At 40.7% G+C, this 13,333-nt stretch overlaps 1 protein-coding gene across 2 annotated transcripts in view; it reads right to left on the minus strand.

The window, feature by feature from the left end:
* Positions 1–12,443, minus strand: part of LOC138981121 (huntingtin-like) — a 71,176-nt gene extending 58,733 nt beyond the window's left edge. For both annotated transcript variants that reach the window (XM_070353960.1, XM_070353959.1), the window contains exons 1-14: positions 12,359–12,443; positions 10,106–10,216; positions 9,173–9,256; positions 8,886–9,006; positions 8,438–8,577; positions 7,975–8,113; positions 7,557–7,698; positions 6,601–6,785; positions 4,075–4,264; positions 3,190–3,362; positions 2,201–2,774; positions 1,239–1,397; positions 678–874; positions 12–113 (exon numbers count right to left, since the gene is read on the minus strand). In XM_070353960.1, coding sequence (XP_070210061.1) covers positions 12–113; positions 678–874; positions 1,239–1,397; positions 2,201–2,774; positions 3,190–3,362; positions 4,075–4,264; positions 6,601–6,785; positions 7,557–7,698; positions 7,975–8,113; positions 8,438–8,577; positions 8,886–9,006; positions 9,173–9,256; positions 10,106–10,191 — 2,292 coding nt within the window. In that variant the 5' untranslated portion in view covers positions 10,192–10,216; positions 12,359–12,443. The remainder of the gene's footprint in view (positions 1–11; positions 114–677; positions 875–1,238; positions 1,398–2,200; positions 2,775–3,189; positions 3,363–4,074; positions 4,265–6,600; positions 6,786–7,556; positions 7,699–7,974; positions 8,114–8,437; positions 8,578–8,885; positions 9,007–9,172; positions 9,257–10,105; positions 10,217–12,358) is intronic.
* Between the last annotated feature and the right edge of the window lie 890 nt (positions 12,444–13,333).

Below are 13,333 nucleotides of genomic sequence, written 5' to 3' on the forward strand. Positions count from 1 at the left end.
AAAAGACTGACCCCTTGAAAATGATGGTCCCCTTGCTGGATGTCCTCGCTGATAGATTCCAGGTAGCTGATCTTCTTGAAGTTCAGCGCGCCCAGGATGTCCAGTAGTTCCACCTGTCAAGCAACAACCATCTTATTCAAAGGAGGAATCAACACAAATCAAAGTGAATTTTGGCATAATCTTCTGCTGTTGTGCACCCCCCAGTCAAAAAAGCTTTACTACGTCATGTTGACATAAAAAGCAAGAATTCACCAAAACACAAACACTGATTATGTTTCTGTACTACATGTGTATGTATGTATGTATGTATGTATGTATGTACGTACGTACGTATGTACGTACGTACGTACGTACGTACGTAGGTAGGTAGGTAGGTAGGTAGGTATGTATGTATGTATGAATGTATGTATGTATGTATGTATGTATGTATGTATGTATGTATGTATGTATGTATGTATGTATGTATGTATGTATGTATGTATGTATGTATGTATGTATGTATGTTGGTATGTGTGTGTGCATGCACCCACATGTGTGTCTATGCGTGTCTGTGGGCGTACGCATTTGAATGTTTGTACAAGCATGATGTGTGCACCAACACATATGCATTCCTGCATGTGTGAGCCTGCATGCATGTGCTTGTGAATGTGCAAAACAAACATTCAAACTTCTCTCACCTTCACCAGCCAGTAAGGGTTGGATTTGACCTTGATGAGGTCAAGGAGCAGCTGAAGACCAAGTCGGCCATGACAGCTGTCCAACAACTGGGGCAGACACTGCTGCAAGGCGCTCAGTGAATGACGGGTTGCCACTGCCGAATCGTCATCCAAAATCCCCACCAGCGTTTTCAGGAGATGCTCTATTGTGATGGCATCTAGCAAAAAAGGAAAAACAATTATTTTTTTTACACATAATCAAATGCTTTTTCTCTAACAATAACAATAACTACACTTTATTGTCCATCAAAATATTATATCAAAATGAAATTTGTTCGTTGTTACACCCTGTCAACCCTTTCGCCGGCACACTGCCTGTTAACGATTATAACAAACATTTCATAAGAATTATTAGGACATTCACTGATAGCACAACACATAAAACACATAGGTGCACATAAAATAACAAGCACACATCATATTACCAATAACACTGAACCAGAGTGCTGTCATCTCATAACATAATAAAATTACAGATAAAATCTGAATAAGGTAACATAATAATATGCACAGCGTCAATACCATTTTCTTGACCATCCTGCAAGTGAAACCAGTAGTTGAAGTCTCCGCGTCCCTCCACCAACACGGCCCGAATGAGAGCTCCCACCATCAGCGCTGTCAGCCCTTTCAGCTGGTGGTCAGGGTGGCTTGCATACAGCAGAACGTCGCTCAAATCCTGACCTGTCCCATCAGAAGCAAAAGACATATTATATTAAGTCCTGTATTTTGATACACTAAGGAAAGAGTGTTCATGTTGACGTACTTCCCTCTCTCTATCTCTCTCTCTCTGCAATCCCGCAAAACACTGAAAAAGCATCCCTCAAATCCTGACCTATTTGTTCAGAAGCAAAAGACATATTATACTGTGTCCAGTATTTTGATACACTAAGGAATGAGTGTTCATGTTGACATACATGGACATTTCCTTCTCTCTAAGTTACCTTTCTTTACCGCCCCAAATCCCGACCTGTCTAATCAGAATCAAAAGTTACTGTCTCATGTAGTTTGACAAAGCTGCGAAAGATCGAGTGTTCATGTTGACGTACTTCCCTCTCTCTACAATCCCGGAAAAAAACGGTTGAAAAAGGTTTGAAATACTGTTTCCTGTTCTGACTTGCACATATTTTCGTTAGCAACATCTTGATTTTATTCGACCAATGTAAAGCTGTAGAAACTACATCTTATCAATTAATTCTAGCGAAGGCGAACAAAGCAGACTCACAGACCTATGGCAAAGTCCAGTCTTGTTGTAATGCAATTATTAATCATGTTCTTCATTACCAAAACAACATTGACTGCTTTTTTATCAAGCAGTTCTCCTACCGAGTAAGTATTAAAACACACACACACACACACACACACATGTATAATGACACTATTGCTCATGGTTTCGCATGCGACAACAGCTAAAATATCCAAGGAAAACTCTTAAAGACCAAAACAGTGAATTAAAGTACTGCCCAGAGAAAAAAAAGTCATCTTACTGGACTCATCTGATGGCACCAACTTGCCCAGCGACAACCTGGGGCACAGAGAGAAGATGGAAGCCACACAGGCAAGTGCCACAGACTTGAGGCTGACGCGCACGTGACGATCGTGTACCAGCTGACCCTCTTCCCCTTTAAGCAGGAACGTCCGACATATCACCCGCAGCATGTACAGCAGAGGCATTTCCTTCTCGTCAAGCAGAGACCCAATATCTAAGACGTTCTCGTTTTCTTTCTGGGCTTGTGAGTTTGTTGCTGTAGGAGCTTCTTGAACTTCCGAGGTCTCCGAGGTCTCTTCTCGTTCAATCTGATCGTACTCTGGATTTCCGTTCATATCATGCTGAATGTGGCCTTGGCTGCCATCACTGTTTGAGGGTGGCTGTCTCTTAGGGCTGATGCTTTTAATGCTGAGGAGCGTTTCAGCACTGCTGCTGTGAGAAAGGGTGGACATCTCTGAGCGTTCTTCGTTGAGATCACCAATCTCCACGTTTGAGTAGTCATTGTCACTTGTTAGCATCACAGCCGTGTCAAGCAAGTCAGTATCTTCAACCTCAGCTGCTGCTTGGCTTGCCTGCACAGAAATAAATATAGCATTATTATCAGATACATTTGATGCAAACTATGAACTACATTCATGTGAAATTTCTTCTACCACTCTTTGAGTGACACCTTTTCTTTCTACCTAATACACTCTGCCTAATTAGAAAGGTCAATAACCTATCCATCAATCTCCAATTCACACATTAACCGCTGTCAGTTCTGTTTTACACACAGTAAAGGTCCTAAAAGCACCGTTACCCCCCCCCCCCTCCCCATCCGCTCAACTTATTGACACTCAGTCACACACACATTCTCTCTCTCGCTCTCTCTCTTTCTTTCAAACCTCTATCCGTGTAAAATAAAGATCCCTCCCTCCCTCTCTCCCCCCCTCCCTCCCTCCCTCTCTCAAACATAATCTTCAAGCAGAGAACATTTTTAAAACTAACTGGAACTGTTTGTGCAGACTGCGTGTCACCAACATCAGAGGCTGCGTCAAAGTCTGAAGCGAACGCCGACGTATCAGAGCTAGAAACTGTGTCAGGGCGACTGCCCACCTCTGAGCTATCCAGGTCTTCATCCAGACCCGTATCGTCTGACATGTTGGGTAAATCCGTTGAACCTTGACAAAGACAAAAACATGTTTTACCTAACTGAATGAACAGACTTATAATGGTAAAACTCCTTCAATTGTTATCTTGTGGTTTGCCACAAAAAACTCTTTTCTGTCAAAGGCAATTCAGGGCTTGTAGAATGTTATAAAGATGAGGACATGCACATTCTATTTTGAAATACATGTATTGAATTGCAGCACCAGTGCTATTTCACAGAAGTTGTTATACCAGAGCTTACCAGGAATAAGAGCAGTCAACCATGTGGCAACACTACTTTCATTGGAGAACATTTCCAAGGCACTTCACTGTCACGTAAACCTTTCTCTCCATTCCAATGATTAATATTCTAGAGTTTTCTCACAGTTCCAAAGATAAGCACCAACAGTTTGCATGCAGCATCAAAAAGATGCTATTCTTACAGGTTCAAATGCACAGACACACATGCATAAACGCACGCACTCACACACACACACACACACGTACAAACAGCAACCCCTATCCCCAACCCACACACACAAAACCTCTACAATGTACTGTCACGTAAACCCTTATCTCCATTCCAATGAGTAATACTCGAGTTTTCTCACAGTTCCAAAGACAGGCACCAACAAGTTTGCATGCTGCATCAAAACAATGATATTCTTACAGGCTCAGAAGCACACACACGCACAAGCAACCCCCATGCTATCCCCCCACCACACACACAAAAGCTCTACGAACTTTCCGCCCTGAGATCGGCATCCATGAAGTCTGCCTGGTAGATGTAGGTCCTGGTGACCCCGCCCTTGGTCATCAAGACACGCAGCAGGGCTGGATGGGGGTGCTTCAACATCTGCTGCAAGGCATCCAGTGACGCCACCACAACATTGTGATCAGGGTGGGCCGTGTGGTACAGCAGCAGCTGCAGTATCTGAGAAAGACGCACAAAGTCAGAGTGATTTGTGTGCAAGGCTCTCAATGTTGCAGTTAACCATTCTGATAATCCTCGCTCCGCGGCTATCGCCAGTTGTCTATCTGAGCGGACGCGACAGTCCTACGTGAATCTATCAAAACCAGAATACAGAGTGATCTCCCATATGTTGTTCACGAGCAGTGTTCGCGAGACGAAAATGATTGCAGATTTGCCGACTTCGACAGTGATCTCCGTTCTGTTCTTCACAGTTATGATAAAAACATCGTTCTAAGGTCAAAACAAGTCAAAATTTTGGGACTGCTGCCGGAAGGAGACCGTAATAATTATATGGTTGCATCACTGTAAAAACAAGAAGAGCAAACGCTCGATCGAGTCACTTTCGCAGTTCTGAATATTATATGAGGCATCAGATGGACAGGAAGATTGCTATTCACAACACAATGCATACCTGAAGCTTACCTGTGACCTTGAAAAAGGTCAAAGGTCACCAAAGCAGACGTCAAAGTGTAGAGGTCACTGGGAGTCACGTTCACATAAAATTTGAGCCCGGTCACTTTTATAGTTTCCGAGAAAAGCCCAACGTTAAGTTGTGTGTTGCCGAACAGAAAAGGCTAGTTATCTCCCTTGTTTTTCTGATAACGTTCGTAAAAGGCTACAGATGTAAATACTTTGATGTAAAGAATAATCCTACAAAGTTTCAATCACATCCGATGAACTTTGTCAAAGATATAAAATGTCTAATTTTTCCTTTGACGCTGACCTGTGACCTTGAAAAAGGTCAAAGGTCAACGAAACCATTGTTAAAGTGTAGAGGTCATTGGAGGTCACGACTAAACAAAATATGAGCCCGATCGCTTTGATAGTTTCCGAGAAAAGTCCAACGTTAAGGTGGTGTCTACGGACGGCCGGCCGCACGGCCGGCCGGCCGGCCGGCCGGCCGGACAGACTAACACTGACCGATTACATAGAGTCACATTTTCTCAAGTGACTCAAAAATCATCTGCTCCAGCGACCGCCGAAACCAAACGGTTGATTATCACGTGACACTTATGCCATATTTAGAGTTGTTTGCACAGTAAATACATCCACGAAAAATAGCTCGCTTGAAACTGTCTAAAATAAAACTTCCTCTGTAATCTGAAAACAAGTCGCGTAAGGCAAAAATACAATATTTAGTCAAGTAGCTGCCATTTTTCAGCAAGACCGTATACTCGTAGCATCGTCAGTCCACCGCTCATGGCAAAGGCAGTGAAATTGACAAGAAGAGCGGGGTAGTAGTTGGGCTAAGAAGGATAGCACGCTTTTCTGTACCTCTCTTTGTTTTAACTTTCTGAGCGTGTTTTTAATCCAAACATATCATATCTATATGTTTTTGGAATCAGGAACCGAAAGGAATAAGATGAAAGTGTTTTTAAATTGATTTGGACAATTTAATTTTGATAATAATTTTTATATATTTAATTTTCAGAGCTTGTTTTTAATCCGAATATAACATATTTATATGTTTTTGGAATCAGCAAATGATGGAGAATAAGATAAACGTAAATTTGGATCGTTTTATAAATTTTTATTTTTTTTTACAATTTTCTGATTTTTAATGACCTAAGTCATTAATTAATTTTTAAGCCACCAAGCTGAAATGCAATACCGAACCCCGGGCTTCGTCGAAGATTACTTGACCAAAATTTGAACCAATTTGGTTGAAAAATGAGGGCGTGACAGTGCCGCCTCAACTTTCACGAAAAGCCGGATATGACGTCATCAAAGACATTTATCAAAAAAATGAAAAAAACGTTCGGGGATTTCATACCCAGGAACTCTCATGTCAAATTTCATAAAGATCGGTCCAGTAGTTTAGTCTGAATCGCTCTACACACACACACACACACACGCACGCACGCACACACACACGCACATACACCACGACCCTCGTTTCGATTCCCCCTCGATGTTAAAATATTTAGTCAAAACTTGACTAAATATAATGACAAAACACCATGAAAAATCATTATCGACGATCACGAATCTGCTTACATCCATAACACATTACAAAAAGCTCTAAATATGTAAAATAAATCGGTTTCCTTGCCAGACAAGGAAACTCAAGGCATCCTGTCAGGCAGAGAATGAGCCGAACTCATTTTGACCTGAGGTCAGGATGGCAGTTGACCTCTGGCTAAACTCTGCTTTGATTGCTGGTGGTATTAAGCAATTTTCATGGTGGAACAAATAAAACCACAGAAAAAACGACACACCCATGCGATAAAACTGTTTCCACTTCCAGCAGAAAGAAAAACACAAACACAAAACCTCAAAACGAAGTGAACTCCTACCTTGAGCAGCTGTTCAGTGCTGACTCCTTCCTCCTTCTCCATCTCCCTGAAGCCGAAGCTGTCCTTGAGGCCCTGAGAGCGGGCGTTGTGGGATTGGGCCAGGTGGGGCATGACATGGCGGAAACACAGAATGACGCCCAGGATGGTGTACACGTCATGTTCCTTGTCCACCGGTGTTACCAGCTCTGCAGCAACAAGCATATTCATGTCATGATTTTTGCTATGATGAAATCCAAAGAAATATTGTTTGTTGCATTAACCTACCCTCCTCCTTTTACTCTTACCATCAGCCCCTCTGCTTTTTGCATGTATGAATAAATATATCTTATATACACAAAACAATGTCAAAACAATAACCCAATTTAGCCATGTGTGAGGTTCACGGTTGCACTGAATAAATCAACAGTGCTATACTTGTTCTGTGTTCATGGGCTAGAACTCTTTTTTGTTTTTTTGTTTTACATGTATGATTGTTTTTTCCCCTGCCATTTTAAGCAGCCATACAGGCATACTCCCTTTTCAGAGGATGCATGCTGGTAATTTTCATGTTTCCATAATTAACCCACCAAACTCTGATAAGACTACAGGATTTTTTCCGCGCTTTCTTGTTCTTGTGCTTGCGTGTACACACAAAGGGGGATAAGGTACCAGCAGGCCAGCACATAGTTGACATGGGAGATCCAAAACATCTCCACCCGTAACCCAACAGGCACAGCCAGATTCAAGTCCGCCACTTCCCTATTCAAAGACCCCCGACCTCACAACTGGACACAGAAAGAATGACTGAAGAGTAGAGTGAGACAAGGAATTTCAAATCAATGTATTGAAACCGACGGTCAAATTTGGACATTAAGCCAGTAACCTTCGTCCCCCTCCCAATCCATCCTTTCATCAACACTCTTCGCTCCCTCTCCTACTCTTCATACTCACACCAACCTCTCATTACTTCTACCTACCCAGAATGACTGTGATGAGGTAAGTGAAGAAGTTGATGGGACTGCGAGAGTATTGACAAATCAGAGACAAACTGCTGGCAGCCATTCGCCGACACACAGCTGACGGTGACATCAGGTTGGTCAAAAATGATTTCAACAAAGCCTGCAAAGAAGAAAACAAACATTCTGTCGCAAAAGATAATGCTTTACTGTGCAATACATTCGAAACACATCTGTAGTGATGTAAGCCTTCTTCATGTACATACAAACAAAAAATGTAACTGGAAAACTGGTCTCCTTGATTGGACGGATGCCTGGCAAATTAAATTACAAATGTTGATAGGCGAGGAACTACAGCAACCCCCCCACAACCCCCCCCCCCCCTCAAATCTTCAAAGGACTGAAAGACATCAAAGAGTAAGAAAGTCAAAACTCTTACCTTGACTTCGGAGTCATTGGCAAACCCCATGAGTGCGGAACAGATCTTTGGCATGGAGTTTGACAGTGTTTCCTGGACCGTCTCTTCCTCTCTCCGGCAGATGCGAGCGATGTAAGGCAGCAAATTCACAATATAGGGCCTGCAAAATGCAGTATACAGTATCTGTATTGTTATCGACTTCACCAGGGTCACAACAAAGACAAAGCGACATTAACAGATAGTGTGTCACAAGCAATCACTTTGCCATTTCTTGTTCAAGAAGAACCCTCAAAGAACTGTATACCAAAATAAGTTTAAGTTGAAAGACAAGTTCCTTCAATATTAAATTTTATGTCAGTTTACAATGTAAAATAAATATGAATGTCACAGTAAGTGCCCTTTCATTTGCAAGACAGAACATTGTAAAAAATAAAAATAAAAATATCGCAAAGCAAACAACTGAACAAACAAACAAAACACTGACCTGCACTTCTGTGGTCTGATGAGATGACACATGTCAGCAAAGCGCCACAAAGCAGCTCGCAGCGAGCGTGATGACCCATTTTTCTTTATTTCCTTATACAGCTCTACCTGCAGGCGCCCTAAATTGGTTTCCAGCAGTGTCTGCACACAGAAAAATAATTAACAACAGTAAATGCAAGCCCCGTAAGCTGTTTTTTCTAATACTTTTGATTTCAGCTCTACTTCTTTTGCAGGCATGCAGATGTTAATCAAGGTTCATTAAGTAGTCCTCTTTAACCTCCATTGATTTGCAAGCTTAAAAAAATGTCTTCTGTGTGCTTTTTTTATTTTTATTAAAACTCAACCATGCAACACAATACACTTTTAATAATATACAGACAGACTCAAAAGACCACAAGGAGACAGACACACGCACACACTCATCTATATATAGTTGCAAAAATCAGTACCTTTATGGTTCTGTTCAGACACTCATCTGAAACCATGCGCACATCAGCTTCAGTATCATCACACAGAGTCAGAAATGCTTCCACTGCTATTCCCAAGAACTTGGGAAAATCAGCTATGGTTCTGAAAACAAAAACATCCACATTACATTAAAGTTTTACATCTTTGGTAAAACACAATGCATTTTACTGAATAAAATCAACAGTCTGCTTACTGTGATAGTAAATATATTTAAAAAATGCTTTAAAAGATTAACTGTTTTGTCCATTATTATTTTTGCTTTACTCACCTCATGTTAGGAGCACAAATGCAGTCAGCCACAGCATTGCAGTGAAGAATCTTATCCTTCTTGCTTGGTGGCTGCTCTTTTTTCCTGTGCACACATTTTCATACCATCATTGACCAAAATCACAAAGAAAATAAAACACAACTTTTCTTGTTAATCAAGGACTGGATGAATTTTCCACTTTTCATTTAAATAATACCGCAAATGGAAGTTCCCATGGCTTAAAATACACAAGACAGGAGCAACTGTAAGCTAAATTGAAGATGATGACTTGAAGCATAAAAAAATCAATAAAAAACAAGAAATTCCTCCGAGGTAGGAAAAACACCCCCGTTGGTCAAAGGGAAATAACCATTCTCACTGCCACCAACTGAGAAGGTTATTTCCCTTTGACCATTAATATGTGCCTCTATAAGTCCTTGTAGAATCTTAATCCACCAATAACTCCCTAACCGTGTGTTTGACTGGTCCCAATTTTTGTAAGGACCGTCTCAGGAATGTATAGAACCTGTTCACCAAGTTTGGTGACGATCGGTCTGTTCATTCTTGAGATCTATATGCGAACACAAACAAACAAACAAACACATCGATGTCCCTCTATAAGTCCTTGTAAAATCTTAATCCACCAATAACTCCCTAACCGTGTGTTTGACTGGTCCCAATTTTTGTAAGGACTGTCTCAGGAATGTATAGAACCTGTTCACCAAGTTTGGTGACGATCGGTCCGTTCATTCTTGAGATCTATATGCGAACACAAACAAACAAACACATCGACCGAATCCTATACACACCCCTATACCGGGGGTGTAAAAAGACAGGTGGTGGGGTGGGGGGGGGGGGGGGGGGGGGGAGGGACAGGGTAACAAAGAGAGAGAGAGGGATGGGCAGAAGGCAGAGGCATATGTGCTTTTCATTTTAAGAAGTGTTTAGTCTTACTTTGAAGAATCCTCTGTGCCTGCTCCACCTGGCTGGAATACCTTGAGGCCTTCAAAAGCCTTCACCAGTTTTTCAATCGTAGCCATGACTTCTTGTCCCGAAGTCTGGTCTCTAAAAGCAGTAAAATCAGAAACCAAAACCTTACTTATTGAGTTTTTCTTTTCAGGGTAGACAAAGAGAAGAACTGATTGAGAGAAAGAGAGAGATGGAGAAACAGACAGCAACACAGACGTGTACAAAACCTGAGAGAGCTAGAGATAAACAGACAGACACTTAATTTGGATACAATGAAACTTTCAGATTCATCATCATGTTTACAGAATGAGACAAAGACAGAAAGACAAACAAGAAGACAAAGAGAGAAAAAGAAAGTAAGACTAAGAAAGCCTAAAAACTTTGTCAGTCAATTAGAAATGACCGTCTTAAGTTGTCAATGGTGGTGGTGGTATCTGATATTGCCTTTAACTACCTCAGAATTGAGACAACTATAATTAAGGCAAGCGATCAGGGCCACACAGTGCGTTGACAATCTTTTTGTTTTGGAGCTGCACAGCGTGTTGAGAATCTTTTCAATTGCGGCCATGTGCCGTGATCAGCATCTTTTTGATTGTCATTGCACGGTGCAACATGTAAAATTTTAAGGCGTAACATGCGCAAGGCATCTCCACATTATGCCGGTATGCTGTTTTTTGCTGTTTCCTGACTGAAATACAAGCCATATAAAAAAAACACTCGTGTTGTAGATAGTACCATCTATATATATACACAATCAAAGTTGTGAAAGAAACAACTGAAAGTCAGCAGAGACGTACTTCAGAGATTCTAAATATCGCTTAGTAGGGCAAAGGAGAGAGAGAATAGTGTCCCTTCACACTCACAGATAGCCCTAATGGGGAAATCAGACCCTCCTCAGACGGGACCAAGATTTCAAAGAGAAGCTAACACCCCCGGAGGGGAGAGCGTATCAACAGATAAATCTAGTCCAGAGGATGACCATTGTTTTACTACCGAGACCAGACATGTGTTTGGACACTACTGTGTCTCATCAGTGGTCCGATGGTAGAGATGACGAGAGTTGTCAACCCATGGTATCAACAAAAAAGCAAACCTCTCTCAGAGAGGTAGCTTCTGTTGGCATGGGAGACCACCTTCATCTGAAAATCCCAAGAGGACATCTGTGAAGGGAAACACTTTGATTTAAAGTCAAAGTGTGTAAAACAAAATTGTAAAAAAAAAGAATTTTGAATATCAATACACGTGTATACATTTTTGTATTCAGAAAAATAAAAAGAATACAATGAAGCACAATGCAATCTTTTTTAAATCTGGAAGCAAACATTTGATTTTAATCACTACTTAAATGAACAAACTCATTAATTAATTCTTAAGCTTCCGAGCTGAAGAGCAATCCCATAGTCCGGATTGAGTCAAAAGAATGCTTGACCAAAGTTTTAATCAATATGCTTAAAAAACAAGGTTACCACATTGCGGCCTCAACTTTTGCAAAAAGCCGGATATGATCTCATTGTAAAAACATTTATCTAAAAATTTGAGGAAAAAAAATGGTGTCGGGATACTATCTGCGAAAACTTCCATGTAAAGTGTCATAAATATATCTGTCCAGTGGTATTTATATATACACACACCACTACCCTTGTCTCAATTCTCGGTCCATGTTATTGTTTAAACATTTAGTCAAAATTGACTAAATCAGTAAACACTTAATGTAACAAAACTTGACTAAATGTAAAAAGGAAAGAAACATGCATGCTCAAGTTTGTTGCATGATCTAGGGACTGTTGTTCTTTTGAATGTTTCTGATATTTATATGATGTCTTACATCCTTACACTAATGAATTATGTCTAGTACGTCACTCTTCAGCATGTTTAATCTTTCTTCGTAACAACACTTCCTACATATGTGGACTCAAGTGCAGAAAATTTTCAGTACATTTTGTTTGGATGAAAAGCAATCCCGTCCATGTAATCGGTCGTTCATTCCGAACGAAGAAAGCCAGGCTTTATTGTAAGTTAACTGCATAAAGAAAAAAATCGGACCAAGACTGTTACAACTGAAATTTGTCAAAACACACCATTGCTTCTGTAGTGAGCTGAAAGATAGGACAGAGGGAAACAGACGAACCCACCCAATGACAATGACACAACATTGACTAATAAATTGATTTTCCATGTATAATCCACGCTTACGTTCAAAGAACTTCCACACACAGGGTATCGTTCGTAACTACTTACACGTTTCATTAACCGAAGATGATTTTCTTGGTGATGTTAATGCTGTTTACATTTTTGTATCAGAAGATGTATCGTCTGTAAAGCCTGGAGGCTTATAGTCCAATGACTTGAGCAAATTGAGAATCGGAAAATTACGATCGCGTTCCATTTGAGAATTTGGGAAGGGAGAAAACTGCGCAAGAAATGTTTCTCATTTCCGTGTTTTCATTCATTTAGCAAGTTGAACCGTAAAACAAAATTCCAGATACTTGATTTTTATCTGGTTGATATTTTTTTATTTTTTGGAAAATATACAAAAATAACGTTTTACTTTCATTTTCCAATCGGCCAAGGCTTTCTCAACAACCACTGAGTTGTTTTAAAGTTTGTTTGTTGGTATATTGTGGCAACTACAGAAAACAACACCATGAAAGAAACAGAACTTACAGCGATAGCCGAATTTTTTGTTTCTGTTATAAATAAAAGTGGAAGGGGCAGGATAGGGGTTACCGACCTGAGAGTTGATTATTTCCTCGCTGTCTGACTAATTACAGCGCGACCACGCGCGACCTCAAACAAAAGCATTTACATGTAATATTTTTGTTGTTCTAGTATCATTTTCTCATGTTGTACCAAGTAAAAACTAGAAATGAAAAATAAAAGAGTTGTGATGCATTTTGCTGGTGATCTAAAGTGATAGCATCGGATTCCTGTAACGTCCGACTAGGAAGATAGGCCGCTAGGATCAAATAATTCCTATTATTACAATTTTTAAATGTTGGGGTTAGGCAGAGTGCCTGGCTTGCCAGTAAATGTAGATATACATATGCAGGGGCGGACGAGGGGGGGGGGGGGGCGTTTCTGGGGTTTCCGGAAACCCCTCCCCAGCCAAAAAATAAAAATATTTTTTGTGTGTTTTTATGGGTTGTTGTTGTTTGGGGTATTAATCAGTGACAAAATCTGCTGCCTGAAACTGGTAATGATCATCCTCAGAAT

The sequence above is a fragment of the Littorina saxatilis genome, linkage group LG12 (genome assembly GCF_037325665.1).
Source record: "Littorina saxatilis isolate snail1 linkage group LG12, US_GU_Lsax_2.0, whole genome shotgun sequence".
Taxonomy (NCBI): Eukaryota; Metazoa; Mollusca; class Gastropoda; order Littorinimorpha; family Littorinidae; genus Littorina; species Littorina saxatilis.